This window comes from Colossoma macropomum, unplaced genomic scaffold, assembly GCF_904425465.1.
Source record: "Colossoma macropomum unplaced genomic scaffold, Colossoma_macropomum, whole genome shotgun sequence".
NCBI lineage: Eukaryota > Metazoa > Chordata > Actinopteri > Characiformes > Serrasalmidae > Colossoma > Colossoma macropomum.
Genome location: NW_023494792.1, coordinates 16603540 through 16628542, shown reverse-complemented (window position 1 = coordinate 16628542; position 25003 = coordinate 16603540). Strand labels below are relative to the sequence as shown.

At 38.6% G+C, this 25003-nt stretch overlaps 3 protein-coding genes across 5 annotated transcripts; 2 read left to right on the top strand and 1 right to left on the bottom strand.

Moving 5' to 3' along the window:
• Nucleotides 1-789: 789 nt before the first annotated feature.
• Nucleotides 790-11617, top strand: cd151 (CD151 molecule). 2 transcript variants are annotated; one of them, XM_036576274.1, is made up of 9 exons: nucleotides 790-940; nucleotides 4142-4226; nucleotides 4643-4834; nucleotides 6050-6124; nucleotides 8155-8175; nucleotides 8332-8436; nucleotides 10112-10267; nucleotides 11062-11148; nucleotides 11238-11617. In XM_036576274.1, exons 2-9 carry the CDS (start codon nucleotides 4143-4145, stop codon nucleotides 11295-11297), a joined length of 780 nt encoding a protein of 259 aa, XP_036432167.1. In that variant the 5' UTR covers nucleotides 790-940; nucleotide 4142; the 3' UTR covers nucleotides 11298-11617. The 2 variants fall into 2 exon arrangements, with proteins under 2 accessions (XP_036432167.1, XP_036432168.1); XM_036576275.1 differs by lacking the exon at nucleotides 8155-8175.
• A 1025-nt stretch (nucleotides 11618-12642) lies between these two features.
• gatd1 (glutamine amidotransferase like class 1 domain containing 1) lies at nucleotides 12643-16073 on the top strand. Its single transcript, XM_036576273.1, has 7 exons — nucleotides 12643-13045; nucleotides 13233-13309; nucleotides 14615-14720; nucleotides 14928-15035; nucleotides 15148-15239; nucleotides 15337-15430; nucleotides 15597-16073. The coding sequence occupies exons 1-7, from the start codon at nucleotides 12997-12999 to the stop codon at nucleotides 15713-15715; spliced, it is 645 nt and encodes a 214-aa protein (XP_036432166.1). The 5' UTR covers nucleotides 12643-12996; the 3' UTR covers nucleotides 15716-16073.
• A 1575-nt stretch (nucleotides 16074-17648) lies between these two features.
• Nucleotides 17649-23753, bottom strand: chid1 (chitinase domain containing 1). 2 transcript variants are annotated; one of them, XM_036576271.1, is made up of 13 exons: nucleotides 23585-23753; nucleotides 22646-22772; nucleotides 22331-22480; nucleotides 21975-22107; nucleotides 21234-21278; nucleotides 20987-21093; nucleotides 20611-20672; nucleotides 20341-20433; nucleotides 20007-20108; nucleotides 19025-19177; nucleotides 18226-18306; nucleotides 17980-18022; nucleotides 17649-17886 (listed from the first exon to the last, which is right to left on the bottom strand). In XM_036576271.1, the coding sequence occupies exons 2-13, from the start codon at nucleotides 22751-22753 to the stop codon at nucleotides 17788-17790; spliced, it is 1176 nt and encodes a 391-aa protein (XP_036432164.1). In that variant the 5' UTR covers nucleotides 22754-22772; nucleotides 23585-23753; the 3' UTR covers nucleotides 17649-17787. The 2 variants fall into 2 exon arrangements, with proteins under 2 accessions (XP_036432164.1, XP_036432165.1); XM_036576272.1 differs by having other exon boundaries at nucleotides 22646-22769.
• Nucleotides 23754-25003: the final 1250 nt, after the last annotated feature.

Below are 25003 nucleotides of genomic sequence, written 5' to 3'. Positions count from 1 at the left end.
TAAGGAGATGTGATATGGTGAAATTATATCCCTTTATGTAGATGCCAATTCTTCTGAAGGGTGCTGCTTTAGGCTTTTTCATCCGTGTTTAATGAATGCACTGAAACTTTGATGAACTTGAGGCCAGATGAGCCTTAATCACAGTTTGTGAGCTTGTATGAAATGAATCTGAACCCTGACTGAAATCACACTGTCTTCATGTTTTTCAAAATCAAAATCTCTGCATAATTAAATTGTTGAGATGTAAAAAGTCATTCAGAGTGTTTTGATGTGAAATGGTTAATTGTAGAGAAACGCACCTACTCAGATCCCTTTACAGTGGTGGTGACAGGATAGATTGTATTTAAAACATTTAGACCAAAATCTTATCTCACAGCTACCGTGAAACAGTGTATCAGGCTTTAGGCAGTGTACTCATAACCGTTCAATGTGATAACCGTCTGTGAGGGAGCTTTTAGAAGCATCACACTGTTCAGACGTCTGGTTCCTATCACGACCACTGTGAACAATGCTGACTCTTTAAGAGTTTGAAGAACGGAGCATTTCACACCAAACCAGTGTGAACTGACTTTGTTTACATCTTAACCATTAAATTATGTTGATATTACCTCTGAATTACCGCTGGAACTGGCTGTATTCTCCCCGCCATGTCGTCTACATGTTTTTCTTAACAGTGTGTGACACCTCAAAAAAAAAGTCTGGGTCCCACCTGGTCACCCCATTTTAAATGTTCTAGATACGCCCCTGCTCTCTCTCTCTCTGTCTCTCTCTCTCTCTCTCTCTCTCGCTGAGCGGTCGCAGTGCGCAGGCGCAGTAAGCTCAGTCACGGCGCAGTCAGCACCGCTAGTCGCGGTAAAAATAGTTTTTGAGGAAGAAACAAGCGGTTCAACCGCGCACTGACCTTCCCAGTTCCCCAGGATTGTGTGTCCAGCAGCAGCAGGTATGTGAACTTCTGTTTTTCGAGAATGAGTTGAGTTTAAGAACTTTAGTTTGAGAACTGATGACCTTCTGTGTGGATTTAAAAGTCAAGCGGACGAAGTATGAACGTGTTATTAGTAATAACTTTGGCTGTGTCCGTGTGATGTTTTCGCACCGTGTTTGAGGAGGGTGACTTTTTCCCTCGTATAGTTTAGTGTAGTCCGCTGTTCGTGGCTGGTGGGAGTCTCTCTGGATTTGGCGCTCTGAGCTAGTGCGCTCTGGTGGATCTGCGCTGAATTACGATAGTGGAGAGATAACAGACATTCCACACATGGTGTGGTGCAGCTCGAGCCCATCACGAGCCTCACAAACGAACCCCGAGAGGCGTAACTGCATATCAGATCAGGGCTTGGCAGAAATAAATCTTACCCTCGCTTAGGTTACGGAGTGGGATCAATTCTCATGTTTACCAGGTGATGGACTGCGGTTCTGTACGGAGCGCTTCTGGCGACGCCCCTGCTCTTAATAACAGTAATGCGTGGCCACAAGTTACTGAGGCGTGGGAACCGGTTAATTAAGTTGTTCCCATGCCTTACTAAGTCTTGGCCATGACTTGACTATCATAAACACCTCGATCCTACCACTTAATAAGTTGTGGCCACGGATTATTTTTATTAAGAGTAGGTGTCACCAGTGGGCCTGCATAGTTAACGTGGGTATTTTCAGCCATTTCAAACCCACAGAGGCTCATGATTTTTTATTTTCTTATGGTGGTCTGTTTAGAGTCGAGAAGCACTTCAGGCCTACAGGAGAACTAAGGACAGTGGTACTGAGTATATTAACCAAAGGCACTGCTGTACAGGGTTATCAGGTTTATCGATAGATACTAGATACTACAGCTACTTTAACGTGCTGCCATTGCTGACACTGGAATTAAGTTGCACACATGCAGCTTGTGTAATCTCTATAGACAAGTATTACCAAAAGAATGTAACCCTCTGGAGCAGCCACACATGAGCCCTGCCCAGTGCCAAGCATCAGCTAGAGGGGCTGTGGAGTAGTGGAACTGTGTTTTCTGGATCAGGAGTTGGAGTGGAGTTTATGATCCAGAACTAATCATCCAACATCTGAATTCAATCAAATCCTCACAGCAATGTTCCAGCATTTAGTCTAAAGCCTTCTCAGAAGAGAAGAGGCAGCAATGAGGGGACAAAATAGGGGAATGCTATTAATACCCTTGATCTGAGGAGAATGTTGGATGATTAGGTGTCTATACCTGTGCAACAGAATGTTTTGGATTTACTTTATATAACAGCAGAAGAACAGGATAAATAACAAATAAGCAAATGATCTAGGCTACATAAAGGTTGAGGCATAATAAACAAATATATCGCTGTTGTCGGGACAAAACCTCATATCTCCAAAATGATAACTTTACAGAAAAAGGAAAAAAAAACACACTACGCTTTTAATATGAGTCAATGGAACCAGATGCTTTTCCAAGTCATTTTGGGCCATTTCTTTTGGTCCATTCATCATGAAATTTACATACAAAATAAAAGACAATAAGCATTTTCAAATTATGTCAGAAACTAAAAAAATGACAAAAATGGAGATACAAGGTTTTGTTTTTCGACAGCACCGATATTTAGCAATTTCCCTAAAATTACAGTATCAGAGGCCGTTTGCCATTTTCCAGAGCTCCACTCCGCTGTGCTCCAGCCCAGTTTAACCCCTGGTTACACCTCTACTTACCATTATTATTTCAAATATCTGCTAATTTTGTGCTCATTCATCTTTAACAGATTACTTATCCTGCCCTGATCTGTGATTCTATCACAGTCTTTTCAGTGAGAACTGGTCTTAATAGTGAAATAACCAGCAGCACGTCTAACAGTACACAGAAAGGTGTAAAACCGCAGTGAGTCACTCTGATCTAGCCTCTGTGTGGACAGTTGTGGGACTCCCCTTCATTTCCTCGCTGCGCAGGAGACAGCAGGGTAGTGTTACTCAGACAGTGACAGATATATCTGCCCACTGCCGGCTCACTGCCCGGTTGGGGTCGCACAGTAGTAAAAGTCTGTCTCTGTTTCTCACACACACACACACAGCGTTGTGGGAGGGCCAAGACGAATCACAGTTTCAGACTAAACAGCTTTCATAAAGACTGAGCTTTGAATGGATAAGAAAAAGTAGTCGTAGATCTGCACAGCTGAATTACATATCATATATGCTGCTTTTACTTATCCATAAATGTGCTGATGCATATATTTTTCATGATTCCCACTGCATGTATACACTCTGTATTACTAAAGTTACTGAGAATTTTCAGGCCCTAAATATGAATCTACAGTCATATGTACTCTCGTTTGAGGACCCTGCTCCAATCACGTTTTGTTGACTTTCTAATTGAAAATGATGACCTCTACAGGTAACAAGCATTCTTCTGCTAATTTTAGTGCAAGTTTCTATATATTTGTTATATTTAACATATTTAACCTTTGTACATGGCACATTTTATGTTTTGTTTTTTTTCCAGTATGTTAAATTCAGCAAATAAACAGTAATTGTCCATTAAAATGTGCAGAAATCTGTTCTCTGTAGAGGATGTGTTGACTTTTTTCAGATAGAAAATCAGTAAAACATGTAATTTGACCAGGGGCGCTCACACGTTAACATCTGAGTGCTTGCATTTCTAAATAGATTTAGGCACCAAAAGTAAAAGCAAATATGTTTATCAGCATATCTCATATCTCAGTATTAAATATTTGCAATTCACAAATTAAAAATCTGTGTTTAATTTTTTTTTATCACTTAAGTCATGTTGGCATTTAGCAGCTGTATAATTAAGATGCTATTTAAATGGTGCACATTTTAAACAGTACAAACTCTAACAGCACTCCCTGTTTTAAAAAAACATGAGTTGAATTTCATATTATCCAGACAGTCAGACCACCTTCTTCTATTAAATGTGCCCTTTGCCTTTCACTGACTGCTATCTTTATAAACCCTCTCTCAGAACAAAACTTTTTTCCGTTTTACCCCATAAGTAATGGTTCATGAATTTTATGGAATTGAGTTAAAAGAATGTTTATTTCCTAACTGCAATCTAGTAACTGCTAAAGGTAAAAAGTATGAAAGAATGTGGGTGTTGTGCTCTGGCGCTGGTTAAATGTTTTCAAGTGAATGTTCATTATGGTTTCATATGATTGTCTCCTTCCAGGATGGTGGCGGACGAGGAAAAGACAAACACCTGTGGGACGATCTGTCTCAAATACCTGCTCTTCACCTTTAACCTGCTCTTATGGGTCAGTCTTTATGTGTTGGCAAAAATGACACGTTTCTGTTGAATATTGACTCATTTCAAATTATAGCTCGCTTGTCCACAAATCTGGGCCTGTTATTAGAGAACAAACAGAGCCAGTTTCCAGTCATGGTTGAACCACAGTGCCAAGGATGGGACAACACTGAAAATCTGTTTTAAGCCAGGGTTTAGGCTTAAACTGTGTTTGGCAAAACATTTCACTGAGGTTGCTTTATGGTTTAAGCTGAAATCACTTATTTATTGTACAAACAACATACTTTATATTCTCTCACTTCACTACTGACCTGTGTGGAAAAAGCTGCTTGGAACTGTATTGGGAATGTAAAACTTCATTACTATATTACAGTATATAAGTGTAATATTAAGTGTTATGTCGATCTTGTGCTCTGTCTCTGTCAGTTGTCTGGAGGTGCTGTGATGGCAGTGGGACTGTGGACTTTGGTGGATAAGAGCGACTACATCAGTCTTCTCTCTTCCAGCACATATTCTTTGGCTGCCTACATCCTCATCGCAGCGGGAGCCATCGTCGTGCTCACTGGAATCCTGGGCTGCTGCGCCACCATTAAAGAGAGCAGAGGACTTCTGATAGTGGTGAGCGAGGAACTAAGGGTTCAACTATTTCAGTACTGTATTGGAAAATCGGAAGAATGAATGTTTCATAGAGTGTATTGAAATTACGCCCCTAAGTCTCTTATTTACTGCCTTTTCAGGCTTCTCCTTCAGAATCAGAATGAAAAAGTGTAAAGAACTAGAGGAAAATGTGTGTAGACACCCCTAATAGTTACTTATGTGCATACAGCATTATCAATGAAATCTAAGCAACATTAAAACTGATGAGCTCAAATATCATATTAACCTGCACATGTACTTAAGTTCAGATTGCACATGTTCATTTAAACATCGTGAATATTTTAAGCTCTGTATAAAGGCAGAAACAAAAGCTTTTTCAGAATAGGAAAGGGCCACTGCCAAAAAACTGTCCTAGACTTCATTCCAAATATAGTTGTGGAAAATTTTTAGATGGCTTGGCTCAACACTGCCTTATACTGTAATGTCCGGAGAGACTATTGGGAGGAATGTCTATGAAATGCCCTTTTCATTTCAGATTAATGTGTTGGTGTAAAGCGTGGAATTGTTGTTTAGAAGAACTGCAAACATTATGATTAGACAAACTGTCAAGGCTACTGGATGTGTTTTAATATTGACGTCACCCGTCATTACTCCCTAAATTAGATCATGTGCACGTGTGTGGGTGTCTTGTCACGACAACATATGTGATTTAAATAAACTGGTGTGTATCTTTAAGAGCACCGAGTGGGCAACTGAGTCACAGCTGAGGAATGATGGGCATGGTGGGGGGGCTTGGGTAGAGGAATGAAGGGGAGATGACTGAGTGAGCAAAAGTCTCCATACAGGAAGGGAGTTGTAGGGAGGTGTGGGAGAGAGGAAGAGAGAGAGAGAGAGAGAGAGAGAGAGAGAGAGAGAATGAGAGTGCTAAGTGAATTACACTGTTGTTTCCAGACTTCCAGTCAATGTTAATGTTTCACTCTTCAACAGCTGATAGACGTCTGCCTGTCTCTGTCGAATGTTGAAGGCGAGGTCATTCCTGTAAACGTGTGACGCGCTATAACTGTTCTCTTTCTCAGAATCACAAACATATGCCCACCTCTACTTGGAGCTGAATTTCATACATACTATACTTTTCACTTCATGAAATCTTATATAGTAACATAAACATAGTATCACACATTACGTGTGCTTAATTTATTATGTCATGTGTCTGTTTTTTTTTTATTTCTTTTGCAGTTCTTCGTTCTGCTGCTGTTAATATTCCTGCTGGAGATTACTGCTGGGGTTTTGGCCTATGTATATTATCAAGAGGTAAAGAGTGTCCTTGTGCTTTGTTACAGTATGATTCAGTGAGATGGCCAATTGTGAGACATTCTCTATCAGTCCTCTCCTTTTGATACTACTTTGTTTGTTTCTGTTATGCTGCTATTTTTCTGATGTTTTGAAACTTCTTCCTTTATCTTTCCTCTGAACTTCTAAAAACAACTTCTAGATGCATGAAAATAACACCTCACTTTTCTAATATGCCACTGCACGTTTAATAATAGTTATAAAATTATATAGTTTGTCCTAAAATCTGATTGGCTGAGCTGCGTTCGAAGCTGTTGTAAAATCCACAGTACACACACACCTGTGACCACCTCACAGCAACTGAACGCTGCATTACTGCGCCACAGCATGGAACAGCCTTGTCGTGTTAATGGAATAAGCTTTGACTCAAATGCTGCTCGCATGGACCACTGAGTGCACTGATGAAGTAACAACCCATTTTTGTTTAAACGGCTGACAACTTATTTGTCTAGAACTAGGCTGGTCAGCTAACTAACAGGCTAAAAGATAGCTAACATGCTACACAAATCCATCATTAATATCACAGGCTTGAATTAAAGTGCTTACTATATGATTCACTGTAAAACTGCAAAAATATAAAAGTCTAAAGAATGTCACTTGAATGGCTTACATGCTTCAAATGTCCATGTTTCAGTCAGAAGCAGCATCAAACTCAGGCTGAACGCCTTACGTAACGTTACTTCCCAAATAGTGTGCTAGTTATGGAAGTTTTGGAATTCTGTAATAAATAGTGTACATACTGCACTGCTTGTCAAGTGTAGATGTGGCTGAATCCCAGATGACTATATTTAATGACTTATTTTTAGCTATATTATGCACATTTGAGATTCAGCCCCAGTGTGAGAAGAAGCACCTTTGGACTGGCGCTAAACAAGACTCATAGTAGTAATTCGGTGACCAAAAAGTAGGTTGTTGCATCAAACATTGCTACGTTATCCTATGTTCATTGCTATACGACAAAAAGTTATGAAGTTCATGAAATAACCGCAGAACACAGTGATGGCCGACTGAACATGCTACTTGGCAACAATATCGTGCTTTAAAGGAACTAAATTTCTTGGCGGAATACTTGTTTATGTCAATTCTTATTATAATAACATAAATCATTTTTTAAAATGTATATTTGTTGATTATTAAACTTAATTTATGTTGGCCGCTGTTTGTCACAGGGAAGGGAGTTTTGTCACCTTTCCCTGCGATGAAATTGCAGTAATGCACGGCCTCAAGTTGCTTTATTATAATTACAATAATAATTAGAATGCAGAATGCACGCTTCAGCCCACTGCTGTTTTCTTGGTGAATGTCTTAAATCCTTAACTTATGTAGTGTGAGTTTCTCAGAGTAGTTAGAAGCTGTCACTTAGAACACTCTTTTTTAAATAGTTAAGACGGCCTTAAAAAGAAAATTCAAAATTTCTCCATCATTCAGTCACCAAAATGTTAACAAAACCATTCTGTGTTCATTGTCCAGAAAATCATTGACAGTAGCCAGTGTCTTCACAACCTTTATATGTAATAACTTTCTGTGAGAGAGCTTTGAGAGACATTAAACTCTACAGACGTCTAGTTCCTATCACCACCACTGTGAACAATTCAGACTTTGTAAGTTTCTCTGGAACAGAGCATTTCACTCCAAACCACTCTGAATGACTGTGTTAACATCTTAAATAATAAATATGCAAGAATTAAACAACAAACAAAACACTTTTGATAAGCTCGTATCATTTAATGCCATGCTAAAACATTTAAGCTTTAGGTACAATGTCTAGTAACATTGTAGAGGTTGTAATAAAAACATTAATCGTTTGCCGACATTAATACATGTTGTAATTGATCATTAAAGAAAACATCATTACGTTCATGCTATCCAGTTAAAGCTCATATTCAAACAATATTCTGTTGAATGTGTGACAGTGTCTGCATGCCTTCTGTTGACTTCTTCTGTCATCATAAACCTTATCTCTCTTCCTCCACCACTTCTTCTTGCTCCAGTGTTTCCCTTTCTGCTATGAGGTAAACCACTACCACACTGTCAGATTCCATTCTGTCTCCCTCTTTGTTAAACCATACTCATCCACCCTCCAATGACACTGTAGTTTTCTTATATATTTATAGTTCATACCGTTTTCTGTTTTCTGTTGTCTAACTGCGTTGCATAACCCTGTACAGCTGAATGAGGAGCTGAGAGCAGACCTGAAGGAGACCATGGTGCAGAAGTACCAGAAGCCTGGTGAAGAGCACATCACCAGAGCTGTGGATAAACTCCAGCAGGACGTAAGAATTTATGTGATAAAGGGAGTATGAGGATGTCAAACGTTCAGACTGACATATGTAGTGTAGTTCTGCTGATATTTAAGCTATAGAACATGGGGGGAGCCATCTTATTTACAATAATGCATGACCTATAGTGTTCTCTTGTTTTTTTGTACAACAGTTTTGCAAAGGAAAGAAAAAGGAAAGACACCCCAAACCATGGGTATTTAGTCTCATCCACGAAGCGCCGGTGTGGTTACAGATTCTCATTCCAACAGAGCAGGAGCTCACACAGCCGCTTTTTTGAAGAGTGAGACCAAATGATTAAACAAGTGCAAGCATGTGTGCTCCTGCTTATTTGGAATGAAAACCTGCAGCTTCCCCTGCCCGAAACATTGCTTCTGATATGTGTTTTCAGCCAAAAATGTAGTTACAGCAGCTTAGAGTACAGCATCCATTGTTGTTACTTAGCTACTAGTAGTGAGTGGAATGATACTGGTAAAGCTGTGCTGGTGTCAGATATAACAACACAAGTATAATGAGAGATTTTCTTAGATATTCTTCACTATTTTTAACACATTAAGCCCATGAACACTATGCTTATTATTTAGTTATTACTCTCATAACTTATTATTTATTAACTACTATGCATTATTTGGAAACTGCTATGAAACTAATATGTTAGTTATCTAGTTCTGAGAGTGAAGAACTGAAGTGCACGCCTGCAGACAGGTCTTTAGGGTTTAAAGGGTTAAACTTTTTACTCAATTATTAATCTTAAGATGTTTTATTCAGTGATTAACGTGAAACTAATAAGGTATGTAGTTATGAAAAAGAGGAAGTGAAATGTGGTCCCACACCAGCTTTTAGGGTTTAAAGAGTTAAACTAAACAATCAGTTATTAATTTAAATGGTTCATATCCTACAATTTTTTACTTATTTTTTCCTAAGGTCCACTAATAACATTACTGAGGTTTTATGTACCGAAAAACAGTCATAATTCATTTTTACATGACCACCTTTCTAACCTCTCATTTTCCAATCACTTAGAATGAAACGGGCTGTTTCTGTTACTGTGCCTGTAAGATTTATCTATGTAAATGATCTCTGTTCTGATTGAATGCACTGTATTGTGCCTTATCTAAAAAGCCAGGCTGAAACACTCCTTATAACTTCAGCATGAATGGCCAGGGCTTTGCTCTGAATAGGTGCATATGTGTAAATGTGCTGGTGAATTCAAAATGAGCTGTTTTTGCAGCTTAGTTTCCATATATGGACTGTATGAAATAGAGAGTGGATGGTATGTTTTTAAACTTTAACAATGTTTAAACACTACATCAACTCAGTTTTCCATGATATGGGCCCTTTAAGACTTATTATTCAGTGATTACTGTGAAATTAATGTTAGTTAGGTAGTTGCATGTGTAGTCATGATAGTGGGGAGCTGAAGTGTGGAGCCATGTACAACAGATACAGTTTAAGTTGTTGCTGCGCTCATTAGTTGAAGAGAAAGGAAAAGCCTGCGTGTGGCCTCTAGTACTGTCTAATGAGATAAATGGCCCTTCAGTTGAGGAGCTAGGAATAGACCTGAATGAGACTGTGCTGCTGATTCTTATCTTATATTGTTCTCTGAGTGTCGTCAAAGTAATGCTCTGAATCTCTCCTCCCACCCCCTCCCCTCCACTCTATGGCACAGCTGAAGTGCTGTGGGAGTAACAGCTCAGCGGACTGGCAGCAGGGAGACTGGATACGCACTTATGCTGACAAGCGTCTGGTGCCTGACAGCTGCTGTAAGACCCCCACTGATCGCTGTGGAGTGAGAGACCACCCATCCAACATCTACAAAGTAGAGGTCTGCCTTAGACACTAAAATACACCTCTTTCTCAATAACAAATCAGTTGTTTACAGACGTTCTATGTGTAATGTCAACCATTCACATGAACTGCATAATGTACTACCACACATTCATGTTATTAATATGACTGCTGTGAAAAAATACCTGTTTTCAAGTAACAGTTAACAAAACATAACAAAAAAAGCAAATTTGAACTTTTTTTTCAAAGTTGAGTTACAAGCCTAATGTAATAGAAGTCTATGTAGCCTAACACAAGATTTTGGGTGACATCACTTTCCATTACTTGTTAGCTACATTAGCTTCATAGCTCCAGTGCAAAACTAAAGAAGCATACAGGTCTCAGATGATCGACTGCTTTTAGTGTAAAGAGAAACTGTTAATTAGATTTTCTGTTAAACTATTCCTTTAAAAGTGCTTAATACTTAAGAAAGTAATCTTCAACAATCTGCAAATCATTTTTATACAAGCCTTGTGCTACCATGTTAATGAGAATGTAAATATGCCCTTCTCTCAGTTTGTTTTGGTCTACAACATGTAGCCCAAATAATACATCTGTTTCTTAGAGGTGTCAGCATTACCATGACCTGAGTGAAAGACCACAGGAGTTAGCAAAGCTCTGTGGTTGTTTTATAGCATGTACTCACAATCTTCTGCGTAACAGTGTGGGACACCAGTGTTGCGTCAACTTAACTGCTTTTTACATTTGCAGTGCAAACCAAACAATAATTAAAACCATTTTGCTTCGGGTCATCTTAAGGAGCATCTCTGAGAACATGTTCTTCTTTCTCAGGGCGGCTGCATCTCTAAATTAGAGGAGTTTATCCTTCAGCACTTGCAGATATTAGGTGCAGTGGGGATTGGAATTGCATTCCTTCAGGTAAATCATAACATTTTTATAATGAATGTGGCCTTTTGCTGCTTACTTATAAAATATTCTATGTTCTATTTTTATTACTTCTTTTCAAGATTTTGGGAATGATCTTCACCTGCTGTTTGTATCGAAGTTTAAAGGAGGAACCTTACTGAGATCCTGCAACCAGCACTCAAACACCAAAAATGCACCCACACTTCTCATCCTTTTGCCTACTTTCTGTTGTTTTGTGCTGCTATGCAATGTAAATACTTTGTTAAGTGTACAGTGATGAAGTACAGCAGTCTGTAGCAGCGATTGTGGCTGCAGGGCAGTCCATTTGAAAAGGAAAAGTACAAGAAGAGAGGGTGTGTAGTTAGAAAGCTCCAGGCCTAGACCTGTGTATGGTAGAGGTTAGAATCTGTACTGAACTGTTAGAGGATTTGTTTTAAATATTTAATTCTTTATTCTGTGTTTTCCCCACTCAGAGACACAGGCTGCAGCTGTTAATGTCCCTGTTAAAAGAACTAAATATCCTAAATATAGGAATAACGTTAATCTCTGCACCCTGTAGTTCTGGAAATAATGAATCCCTGCTTTACTGTTTAAACACCTGCTTTCTCTACCTGGAAGTCTACATTCAAGAACAGCGTGTATAAATACAGGATTAAATGTTTTACCTTCCACTGGAGGACTATATATAATAATGCTTACTGCATATCTGTCTGCACTGTAAAATGTTAGATATAGCTTTGCTTAGAAATACTGTACTCATCATGCTTGAATCAACGTGTCCTTTGTGCTATTAACTCTTTATGACTAAATTTGGTAATGTTATTTTTTTTTCGTGCATTTTACAATGTGGACACATTAATTTTTTCATTACTTTTTAAAATTAGTTTTTTGTTTGTTTTAAAATAAAGGAGCATATATTTTCTCATATAATTATATATATATATATATATATATATATATATATATATATATATATATATATATATATATTTACATATATAATAGCATTCATGTGAGTTGCGTGTATAATACTGGGAAGTGCCAATACAGTACTGCTATATAGCTTTGTGTTCAGCTGATCTTTTGTACCACTTTGGGGAAAAAGAAAGAAAAACAAACACTCATGTACACTCAAAAAAGATGGTTCTTCATATAGTTCTATATAGAATCCTTTCAAGCTTAAATGGTTCTTTGCATTGTAAAATCGTTCTTCAGAATGAAGGAGAATGTGTTGTATATGGTTCTATATAGAATCTTGGTTCTGTATAGCGCCAGAAATGGTTCTTCTTTTGTTACAAGCTTGACATCGTAACAACAGAAGAACCCATTTTGGTGCGACATACAACTATTTTCAAAAAGGTTCTAGAGGTTTCAAAAATTTGTTAGTTCTATATAGACCTTTTTTGTAAATGGTTCTATATGGCACCAAAAAGAGTTCCTCTATTGTTACAAGTTTGACATTGTAACCTTTTTTGGTGCCTATATAGAACCCTTTTACAGTTTGGTCTATACCATATACAACATATTCTCCATCAATCTGAAGAAAGAACCATTTAAGCATGAAATGGTTCTACATAGAACTCGGGATTCTAAATAGAACCACTGCCTTTACTTAAGAACCATCTGTTTTGAAGAGTGTAGGAAATCACGATTCTCTGTGTTGGGATTGCGGAACTGAATGTACACCGACAGTTTCAAGAGGAACCTTTTCGTTGACGGAACCATGTAAATAAAGAGAAGCTGCTCATCTTGTATTAATGGTGTGTGTCTGGCTCTGTGAATTCTGTAGCTTTAGTATTACCCGCCGTGTTTTAGGTCCGGTAAACTCAGTAAGGTTCTAACAGGAGTCCGAGCAGCAGAATGAGCTCTAAACCCACCTGCCTGATTGTGGTCAGCGCGGCGCCCCAAGGTACGAGTCACCCACAGAGCCGCGCGCACTCAGAGTGACCCCGAACTGGCGCTCATCACATCAGAGATCAACACATTATATCATCTTGGAGTGGGATTATCAGGGCAGAGCGCGGCCTGCACCTCCATAATGACATAGTCTCTCTCTCTCTCTCTCTCTCTCTCTTTCTCTCTCTCTCTCTTGCTAGGAGTGTGTGCTCGCTGCTTCCAGCAGTGCTTCTCTCTCTGCAGCGCAGCCTTCAACCTCCAGACAGCTACGCCTGCGGTGAGTGAGGGCTGACTGCTCACTGTCGAACTGAGGGTCTGAGAGTTCTTTGGGGTGTAATGAGACACACATGTGTTAGGGAGCCCGCCAGTGACACCCCTTCGTGATAAAATCTAGGCACAGGATCCCATTGTTAAGTCGTGGTCACGATTTTATCGTGGGAACGAGACCTGCTGAAAAGGTTTATGCTTTAGTTTGTGGGTGCTGGTTTAGCTGGCCACCCAGCATAGACATACTAGTTGACTGGAATACCAGCATCCAGAACACTACAAATGCTGGTTTTGCTGGTGAACAGCTGTGCTGGTCCATTCTGGTTTTTATAGCAGGGAGATAATTAAGTCGTTCCCACACCTTACTAATTAACTATCTCGTTGTTACCGCTTACTAAATCATGGCTGTGCATTAGGATCCCAATCCCACGCATTATAGTAAGTTGTGGCCATGCATTATTTTTGCTAGTATGTCACCAGTGGGGCTCCAATTATTGTTTTAGATTTTGACGATTCTGTTTTCAATATTTTGTGTTATAATGTTTTTGTTTAACAGAGCTCTAATTTCTACAAAGATATAAAATTCATGCATTACATGTAAATTTTTTAACAAAATCAGCACCTAAACCCCCAGATCAATCCTGTGGTGATCAATCCTGATACTGGAGATCTATAACCCTGTACAGTTAAGTTCCAATTATTAGACACACCTGATCCAGGTAAAACCTTCAAGGGTGTCTGATTAGTAGGGCTAGGTGTGTTGGATCTGAACTCTCTAGGCTGCTTGATGTCCAGGACTAAAATTGGGCACCCTGACCTTAGAATTTATTAGCGACTTCATAGTCTAAACCCTCCATAGGCAAAGAGGGGTGTCGATTTTGAATTTTATTTTGAATGTACATTTTTTCCTGTTTTTCGATACTGTTTTGAAATCCTAACACTAGAGGTGGGTGATATGTCACAATACTTGAAAACATACTCGTGACATCTGATACATATCACAATATTTAGATTTCTGAGATTTGATCATTTGGAGCTGAAAAAGCCCCAACAGTGACGCATTTAAAAACTACTGTCAAATATGAGTGCAGTGATTTTCTTTCATAAGTTTTGCTCAAAGTGCTACAGTAAATCCAGTTAAGCAGGGCTAATCATGCTCTCGTTGTAGTGAAATATGCATTTAGTCAGTACTGTCAAGTAAAGTATCCACAATATGCTCAGAAAAGTGTATTGTGACATAATTTATCACATAATTTAACACTTTTGTCCTTCACCCTTACAGTACAAGCATTCATGTTGTATTTACGTTTGACAGGGGAAACCAGTCGACTTCACCGGGGTTGATGAAAGCTCTGCTCGATGGGTTCAGGACTTCAGCATAAAGCCCTATTCCAGTCCTGCCAAACTGGAGTCCATTGATGGTTCGCTTCACTGTTATGGCTGATATTCATTTATTAATTTATTTTCTAAGCTGTTTCAGCCATAGTGGCCATATTCCTTCTCTCTTTATCTTTTTCAGTTAGTGTTCACAAATACAATGCCACTGATTACTATGTTATATTAGAGGCTGTATCTGTCAGGGTGGTGCTGAATTCCACAAGCACTGATTAGTGTTTGTGGTGTTGCAGGTGCTCGTTACCAGGCTCTGCTGATACCAGACTGTCCAGGAGCTTTGAATGACCTCGCCCACAGCGGCTCACTGGCACGAATCCTCACGCACTTCATCTCTCAGAAGAGTAAGGGATTGCTGTACGCTATAAGCTATCATAGGCCTTAATGGTTCCATACATTTCATAATTCATTTCTTCATGAGTGAAGAATGTCTTGTTTGTTGTTTGGTTGTTTCAGAGCCTGTGTGTGCTGTGGGACAGGGTGTTTCTGCACTCTGTTGTGCCACAGAAGGACAGAAATGGATATTCAGTGGATACAGCCTGACTGGAGTATGTATTATTAAGTAACAAGTTGGCAAAACTCATATGTCTTACATGTGTTACTCCATTTCAAACATACTGTGCTTCATCTCTCTCTCTCTCAAAGCCTTCTGTGTTTGAGCTGGTGCGCTCTCCAGATTTTGCCAACCTCCCTCTGATTGTGGAAGACTTTGTGAAAGATAATGGAGGCTCCTACACAGGTGAATACATAGGATGCTTTCTTTTCTCTAAAACATCAGTGCGTAGCTGTGTGTTACATTAACATAGTCCAAGTAGGGCTACACTTGTTACAAGCTGTGCTTGGGTTTTTAGGATGTCAAAAAATAATGTACTACACAAAGCATAATGTTTCAAAATCTTTTGCAGCCAGCCAAGAAGACGCAGTACATGTGGTCTTGGATCGCCACCTAGTGACGGGTCAGAATGTTCAGTCCACTACAGCTGCAGTTAACAACCTGATCCTGCTGTGCAATGGCAGCAGGTAAAAGCCTTGCCTGTAAAGGTGCACAGCAGTCTAAGTCCCTGACACCTCGATACTTGGGGTCAAACCAAGAAAAGACAATGTTACTTGTTGGAAAAAGTGTGGACCAAATATATTACTGCATGTATTAGGTTGTAACTACAGATAATATTAATGTATAAAAGTATGATGCCAGTGAAGGGCCAGTTCTGTTGCCTTAAAATATGAAATGAAGACTCAAAGCACTGAATAAGTTTAAGAGGCAGTGAATGCATTTGTCTTATTTAAGCAACATGAGTGCAACGAGAGCACTTCCTGTTCATTTCTCACAGGAAGCTGTGTAATATTCCTATGAACCATTGTAATAAAAGTAAGCAGATTTCCTTTTGTTTTTTCTATGTTGATGCAAACAGCGCAAACTAACTGGCTGTTGTATACAAGCTATCGTCCAATCTCTTGCATTTCTGAGAACATCGTTAGTTTTCTCTCAGCTCTATTTATGTAGTGCTGATTTAATGAGATTAAGGCCGCAGTGGCAGTGTTTCCCACAGTTATGAAATAAACCTGAGGGGAGCACTAGGAGTGGAGGATGGGGGTTTGTGTTTGGGGAGTTGTGGTAGTTGAATATATGGACCATTCTATCAACACACAGTTGGGAGGAAAAAAAAAAACAGATTCAGACCTGAGATATTTACAAGTTGTATGTTATGATCTATTTAAACCCAAGTGGCTGTCCCAAACCCTAAATTTAAACTCAAATAATACTTTTGTAATGCACTTTTTTCACTTTTTTCAATGTTGTTTTTAAAAAATCTCAAAAATGCTGGCCCAATGCTGTTCTCATGTCACTACTGAAACACAGAGGTTTAGTCCATAGGCAGAGTCTTATTTTAGCCACACTCCTGCATTTTAGAGCAGTAAATGACACTGCATCCCTGTCTTTCATGGCTAGTGACTAGTTTGACCACATTGGTTTAGTGTAAAAGTGTCCCAAAATAAAGCAGTGTGTAACATTAAGATTTGTCACTACTGAAACACATACTTATTAAAATTAAGTAACCTCATTTGTGTTTTAATAATAATATGATTGTATGTGTGTATAACTGCTCAAAGCTGTGTTTGCTAGCCATGTAGCCATGTTTGCTAGTTCTGCTCAAAAGTAGCTAAAATTGGCCCTACCAGAAGAGTCAGTACTGAAACACTTGGTAAAGTTTTGGTAGTGTTATGAGTGTTTTGTTAGTGACAGAATGGAATGTTCAATCATTTGTTTTACTAAAATAAACAGAATGAAGATACAGACTCACTCAAAGCAAAAGAATTTGAGTCTAAAGTCCAAGTCAGTTCAGAGTCTGTAATTTGTTTACCACCTTCATTTTGAATCAGTTTACTAAAATGATCCATATATGGATATCCAAACTCTTCTGAGGATTTTTACTTAATGAGTATTCATATAAGGCACATACAGTATGGAATAAAAATATAAAAACATGTAAACATGTACAATATAAAATATAATTCAAAAATATACTTGGGTGGCTGTCAATATACTTGGGGAGGGGCCACCCAAGTATAGCCTATGTGTGGGAAACAGTGGGATGAAAGAGTAGGATGCAGGTAATGGGAACAGATCTGATTATTTCTCTGTATGTTAACTGTCATTTTTAGAACAAACCTTGGGTTCATATGATCAAGTGTTTGATGTTCTGTGGTTGATTTGACAAAAAAGTAGTCATTCATTACTCCATTTGCTGTGCAGTACATATAAAACACCACTTCATTACCAATTCACACCAATTCAAATAAATCTTTTTCATATAAACTGTCTTGCTGTTCAACTGTATTAAGTAAAAACATTTCTAAATATATATTTGTTTGAATATATACTTATGAATATGATTATGTACATAAATTTACCTGAAATTCCAGCATTTAGATCAATGCATTACAGATAAACCAGAAATAGTAAAAATAATTTTATTGGCATGCTCAGCACTGGCATTGTCATAAATAACAATGCACCATAACACATCAGCCTTTGTAAAGATGAAACACATTTTATGTGTGTGTGCATGTGTGCATTAGTGGTCCCAGTCCAATTTACAAAAGGTCATAGAAATAGTCCAAGCCCTGTCCGAGTTCCCACATTGAAATTCCCGTGCCCAGTTCAGCTGCCAGAGCAATTCGTAGCTGGAGAGACTAAAAAGAGAGGAAAAGCATCCTTGGAATTGAATTTCGTTCTAACTATAACAGTCACAAATATTTAGTATTGCAAAATACAGTCTGTCTTACCTGCAGAGTTGGGTAATAGACTACATGTTTCACTGCATTACTCCTAAAAATATAAATAAGCAATGTTATAATTCACAGTTAAATTCAAATAGTTAAGATAATGTTTGGCATATGTGAATAAGAGGAAGGAAAGAGACATCACTATCACATGATCAAGATACTGAATGTCTTCTACAGCAAGAAGTACAGGAGCTACATCTAGATGAGAGCTGTGTGTGTGTGTGTGTGTGTGTGTGTGTGTCAAACCTTCTGTAATTGAAATAGTGCTCTCCTGAGTACTCATCCCAAAGTAGCTTAGGCTTGACTTCCTTCAATAGCTCAGTGTACCTACAAGAGACCAAGAGAGGAAAAAGGGTAGCTGAGATTTAAAAAATAAAAAATTTAAAAATATCTTTACCTGGATATGTTTCAATTCTTAAGATGTTCCCCCCTCCCTTTAGCTTAAGTTCTACTTTAGAACATCTAAAACCTACAGTCATATGCAAAATTTGAAACCCCCCAGAAAAAATGATCTTCTGTTGATTTTTTTCATTGAAAATATGTTAACACAGCCTCTGCAGGGAACAAAATTAAATATGGTATTTTTTTCTCCAAAAAAATGTGCCATAACTTTTGCATAGGCCGCATTTTATGTTTTATTTTTTCCTCAATGTTAAATAAACTGTGCATTAAAGTGCAGAAGTGTGTTCTCTGTAAAAAAATGTGTAGCTTATTTCACTTATTTTTAAATCAACAAAATATGTCATTTGACTGGGGTGCCCAAATTTTTGCATACAACAATACATACTAAACTATACATTTGAGTACATTACAATCTGTTTTAAACAATTTCTGCAAAAATGGAAGGAAGTATGTCTACTGAATGTGTCCCCTGAATGTTTTAACTAAAACATAATTTCAAAGCATTATTTAGCAGAACTAATTATACACAGAATATGTGTCTTCTGGACAGTGTCACGGAGACTTGAATTTAAAAATGCAATATTTAATTTGCTATATTTTGATGAAAAACTCTACAGTTACAGTAACTCTGCTGCACTCATACCTGCCCCCCAACAGGGGCTCTGCTCCTCCGTGGGTGGAGAAGTCAAGGCCATACAGGTTAAGACCCAGGAGGATCTTGTGTCTCCACTGGGTCTGTGGGGCAAGCTTCAACACACACTCACGCATCCAAGGCAGAGGGGAGCTGGGGCCGGGCCTACAGTGTACATAACACAAGTCTAAATATTAGCGTTGACTTTGCTTAACAAGTAAAACCAACATCACCACAGACTAATGTAATCACCGTCCAAGTGACCATTTTCACATGAGCAGCTGTACTGTCTAATAGGTGTATAGTCATATGCAAAGTTCGGCACCCTAGTCATTACACGTTTTGTTGATTTTCCAAGTGAAAATAAGTTAACACACCCTCTAGAGAGAACACAATCCTAAACATTTAATACACAATTACTTATAATTGCTTATTTGCTGGATTTAACATATTGGGAAAAATAAACATAAAATGTGTTATGACTTTATTTTTTTTTCACCCGATATGTTAAATTTCACAAATAAATGTGAGCACTAAAATGTGCAGAAAAGTGTCATATTTAAGTGTGTTCTCTGTAGAGGATGTGTGCTTATCCTCACTTCAACAACAACAACAAAAAAAAAATCAACAAAACGTAATTTCACAAGAGGCAATCAAACATTTGCGCACGACTGTACAAATAAGATTTCAAATGAAGATCTTTTACAAACACCTCAAGTCAGTAAATATGTTGTAGAACAGAGCCACGCTTACATAGGTTATACAAGTTAGTGTAAACATTGGTCTGTCAGAGCAGGTGAGCATCTGTAAATGCTCACTTCCTGTTTCCTAGCAGGGGCACAGCACAACCTCACCATTTGTCTTTTAGCAAGCTGGTGGAATTTCACATTAAATAACTAAATTCAAGTTACTACTCACAAAAGAAGTTGGGACTCTGTAAGCATTAGTGAAAAAGATCTTTCCTGTTTCACAGTTTGTTCACTGTGAGTCTAACCTGCCAGGGCTGGAATAATCGTAAGTCATCAAACTAAACGCATCCACGTGGGGGGCCAGCTTCTCAAAGTCGTCCTTCCCAAACATGCCTGGCTGGTTTGTCCTAAACACAAAACAGGAATGTTTGTGATCTGGCTCACATACAGACATCAGTGTGCAACAGCAAAGACTGTGACTGTCTCCAAAACTGATTACTGCTGTATTATACATGCTACACTGATGGCAATAATGAATGCACTTCTGAAGGTGCTGTACTGTTTTTGACATACTATTTGGTGGTTTGGAAGTATTTGGTTTTGCACAGTAACAAAAACATCACATGAGGTGTTATTTACCCAGGGCTGACAGCTGGAGGAATGACCAGAATGCAGGTAAGTTTCCCAGCCTTCAGGAACTTGCACAGGTGTGTGACCAGGTGAACCAACTCCCTGTATCACAAAGGTGACACAACACACACTCAGCAATGAGCTCAGAGCAGGGAAACTTGGCTACAATACTCGTGGCTTTAACAGAATGCTGAAAATATGCATTCAGTGTCTTATTGACTCAAATATTCACTTTTCAGTCTCACTATCTCAGACACACACAAACACACACACACTGACTTTCTCTTGTTGCCTCCCAGCTGACTCCACAGTTCCAGAGTGTAGCCATCAAATCCCTCTGCCTAAAGCAAAAACAACATGTGGTTATTAATTAGGTCATACTTTATAACTCACTAATAAGCAGTTATAAGCCCACATCCATCTACACTGTTAAACATCAGATCTTGTTGGATATTGATCTTGTGTTTTCTTCCCCATCTGTCAGCATTATACCTGTCAGCTTCATCAGATATTCGTATTCATTTATTTGTTAACTGCTCATTAATGAGTTAAGGTGTTTATAACCTGATTAATAACCATGAACCATTAAGTGAACTAATTTTAAACCATTCACAAACTTTTGTAATGCTGGTCTTATTTTGATGCTCCACCGTACCTTCGCCACCTCAACAACCTCTCTTCCAATCTCCTCAATCTCATCCTCACTGTCCAGCACACTCATGTAGTCCTGGTAAGACCAGCCGTCAAATAACAACCGAGGTACTACAGAAAACAGTGAGGGTGGAACAGGGAGGACGTAAGTTCATATTTCTCAAACATCAAGACTTCTTTTCACCAAATGTCTTAGGTTTTAACTGTGTTGAGTACAATCCAAAAAAAATCTATAGGTAGAAAATACTCACATATTTTATTTTTTTTGTTTGCTTTTCTCACAGCTTTGACCCAACCTGTTGAAATGAATAATAATTTATTTTTAAAATTAGTGTTACAAATATATAACTGAGTTTAATGTATTTTAATTATTCAAACTGATGGAATATTAGTATGGAGTTTAAGCCTGTAACAGTAATTACATAATTCCTTTATAACGCTTATTTGAGCTGATTGCAATTATTTTCCACAGTTGTTAGTTTTCTTAACCATATGTTTACATCCACAGAATATCAACTGGGTGTGTATCAGGCCATTATCTGATAACAGAGTGAAAAAAAGAAAGAATCTGATTTAGTCCTGTAACAAATCTGTTCTGAAATAGCACTCACACTGTGCAGTGATGTTTCAGTATGATCATCTAATTTTACATGATCATCTTAAGTGAAGTGCTTAAATTGAAAAACAGCGAATTTTAAAGCTAAAACAAAATATTGATATCAGCTGATATTCAAAGTTTAGCATTATGGGTATCAAAAGAAAATCGTGGTATCATGCCACCTCTGACAAATACAAAAAAAAGTTCAAAGTTCTGACTGGAGGGCAGTGGTGAGTGATTTTTGTTTGTTTGGGCTCAAATCTGTCATCAGTTGCATACAATGAACAAAAAAGACAACTGTTATTCACAATTATTTATATGGCAGTTAATCATCATCTAAAATTTCACGACTGTGGCTGCCCTGTATGATAAAAAATATAGTAGATGCACTCACCAGGGTCGTGGTCATGCAGGCCGGTGATATGGAAGCTCTCTGGCCCCCTGCGTCGGAGCTGCAGCCACACTGGAGATACTGAGGTCAGCTTAGGCCCAAACAACTTAGCAATGTCATAGCCATGGGAGTTCCACTGAAGTAAGGAAACAAAACAGACAGTAAACAGTCGTTCCTGTGCCTTTTTCTGCTAGTGTAGCCTGAATGTTGACATTTTTAGCTGTTAGAAATGTTGTTCATTTTTGGTAGATGTTTAATATGCACTGCAATTTTTTTTTATATCACATTAGCATATCAATACTGTAAGTTTACAGATATACAGAATGGCTTGTGTGAAGAAGCATGGAGAGAAAAGTCACCGGTGTGATGTAGCCCAACACTGCTCCCTGGAAGTGGCGTGTTGGTATGGTGTGAAGGCAATATCTCTTTTCTTCTCTGACTACATCCCTCCACTGCGGGTCTGTCACTACCAGGCCCCTCTCCTGCACTGGCCGCTCCGCTACCACTGTCTAAGACACACACATGGCTTTAAAAGCAAAAGCGACAGTGACGTCTCATTGTCTCTCGTCTTTATTATGATCTCCAGCTAGACGTTTTATTTAAATCAGTTTTTAATCATTGTACACCTAAAAGTACCTCATACTGAATGCAAAACAAATTTAATTATATTTTACCTCAGCCTCCTGCACTTTACTGGACTTTTTGGCATCTGTTTTTGAGAGGGTGCCTCTGATCACAGGGACCGATATACAGATGTATAGAAATGCCAGAACAGCTCTCATCTCAGTCTCTTCTCCTCTTCTGGGGAAAAACATCTTGCAGTTAGTGCAGCCTCTGGTGAAATGCTATGTACTAGAGCTGCGCAATATGACAATATTTATGATTATTGTGACAAAGTACAATACAATATGCCTTTCTGAATGTATCGTGTATATCGTCAGTACTTAAAAACACTTCCCCTTCTCCATGTTTGATTAAAAAGAGAGCTTAGATCTGTTTAATTGAATTTAGTGCAACACTGTGTATGAAATGTTGAGGAATTGGATTCATAGTTTCTGACAGTATTTTTGACACATCATAAAAATCTTCCTGAAGCATCGCGATATTGGATTTTGCCATATCGCCCACCTGTACTCTGTACTAACGTTAGTGGACTGACCAGAGGCAGTTTTAATCCAAGAACCTTTATGTCATTGTTTAACAAGTCCATTTTTTACGTGCACAGCTTATGATGATGATCTCGCTGTATGAATCAAACCTCTGAGGCTCGTGTGAGCCTTCACTCATCGCTGTTGTCTTTCAAACTAACTCATCTTTAAAAACCATCTGTCAGTATCAGAGGTGCAAACCCTGTGAGGATTTCATCAATCGACTTCACACAAAACAACATGCTCTGTCTTCTAAGACAAGAGGAACCAAACTACAGGTAACTGCGAGCCGTTTCCTTTCCGTCCTAACCCTGAGGCAGACCTGCTGGTTTGTGTCCGCTCTTTCTGTCCTGCTACAACTGAACTCGGGACACAAACACCTACCAGACTGACAGTTCATGACAGCTCAGCTTTGCTAGCGCTGACTGCCGGAGTGTACTATGAAATAAAAGAGTCAGTCCTTACTCAAAAGCTCCTCTGACGGTAAATCTTCAGTTGTTGGGCTGTTAAATAACGCGGACGTGCAGAGGACAGTGAGGCATCCCTGTGATCAGGTACCTGGATTAGCTTAGCTTAGCTTAGTCGCCACAGCGCTGCTGTCAGTGGGGCGACTCGCACACAGCAGTCACGGGACCGGCAGCCGGCTGGTGTGCTTCCTGTGTTTGAAATGAAAGGGCGCTGAATCTCTCTCTCTCTCTCTCTCTCTCTCTCTCTCTCTCTCTCTCTCTATATATATATATATATATATATATATGTGTGTGTATATCAGCAGGGTGTCCTTTTAGGCCACTGATTCCAACCTTTTTAACAAGAATGGTTGAGGCATTTATATCTTAAGCTTTTTAATATATTTTTTAAGATGTTTATGGAAGACAGACTCCGTTGTTTGATATGATATTCCTTGTAAGTTACTGTAATTTTGGCTGTTAATGCATTCTAATAGGCTTTTTAACATACAGTAGACACCTTTATTGTACATAGACAGGACAGTATAGACAGTATGTTTCTAATTCTACGTGCACAGGAGGCTACATTATGTGTAACTTATGGTGGCCAAATTTTGTTTTTCATAAAAGAGGACACTGGGGGCAGGAATTTCTGCTAGAAAAAGCATATACGCTGACCATGCTGGGTGAGCAGCTAAACCAGAACCAGACCTGCATGTAAGTCTATTCTGTTTTATTTAACAGGGAAGGCAGCACGGGGCAGACTGTAGATAGCAAATATCAAAATGAAAACAAAGCCAAATTCTGGACATTTTAGGCAATATGAAAATCCCAGCTGGACACTTTTTTCTTTTTTTAAGATTTATAACTCACCTGTTTAACAAGAGAATTACTGAGGTAAAAGAATGTCCATTCCTAAGTTTACTAGTCCATTCACATACAATACTATCAAGTTTTAGCGTGAGAAAAGGCCAAACTTCTTCCAGAGCAGTGTAGCTTTGCAGACACCCCTGCCTGCTTTGCTGTGATAGACCTGACAGTACATAATTCCAGGAATGACCATCAGGCATCGAATTCAGGCTCCTTTTGTCTGTTTTTTGTCCATCAGCAGCACAATAACCATCTCAAATTTGCTTAACCTTCATGGTTCAACATTTCCATTTTTTGACCAGCCACCGAAAATCCTGCTTTCCCTTTTGATAAATTCCTAAGATCTACCATGCTTTTTAAACCATTTATTAAATAATTGATTATTTCTCTCTATACAGCAATGCAGTCAGTAGTTATCGCTTTTTATTTTCCATTATCATTTTCCAGACACTGGCACCTGTGCTTATAAAAAATGCATATAGAGAGTAATATAATGAAACCTCAAACCTTTGTTCTTGTTAGTCAAACACTCCGATCATTTTGGCCTGTGTGTTAACTTAGACTTATA

What these genes read in the sequence shown, in the direction of transcription:
- cd151 (XM_036576274.1), top strand. Translation starts at nt 4,143, where the DNA reads ATGGTGGCGGACGAGGAAAAGACAAACACCTGTGGGACGATCTGTCTC. An exon ending in CCTATGTATATTATCAAGAG is followed by an intron (nt 6,125 to 8,154) that starts GTAAAGAGTGTC and finishes TTCTTGCTCCAG; the next exon opens with TGTTTCCCTTTCTGCTATGA. An exon ending in TTGGAATTGCATTCCTTCAG is followed by an intron (nt 11,149 to 11,237) that starts GTAAATCATAAC and finishes CTTCTTTTCAAG; the next exon opens with ATTTTGGGAATGATCTTCAC.
- gatd1 (XM_036576273.1), top strand. Translation starts at nt 12,997, where the DNA reads ATGAGCTCTAAACCCACCTGCCTGATTGTGGTCAGCGCGGCGCCCCAA. An exon ending in GGTCAGCGCGGCGCCCCAAG is followed by an intron (nt 13,046 to 13,232) that starts GTACGAGTCACC and finishes CTCTCTTGCTAG; the next exon opens with GAGTGTGTGCTCGCTGCTTC. An exon ending in CAAACTGGAGTCCATTGATG is followed by an intron (nt 14,721 to 14,927) that starts GTTCGCTTCACT and finishes GTGGTGTTGCAG; the next exon opens with GTGCTCGTTACCAGGCTCTG.
- chid1 (XM_036576271.1), bottom strand. Translation starts at nt 22,753, where the DNA reads ATGAGAGCTGTTCTGGCATTTCTATACATCTGTATATCGGTCCCTGTG. An exon ending in GATTATTCCAGCCCTGGCAG is followed by an intron (nt 19,178 to 20,006) that starts GTTAGACTCACA and finishes TGTACACTGTAG; the next exon opens with GCCCGGCCCCAGCTCCCCTC. An exon ending in GAGCCCCTGTTGGGGGGCAG is followed by an intron (nt 18,307 to 19,024) that starts GTATGAGTGCAG and finishes GGTCTCTTGTAG; the next exon opens with GTACACTGAGCTATTGAAGG.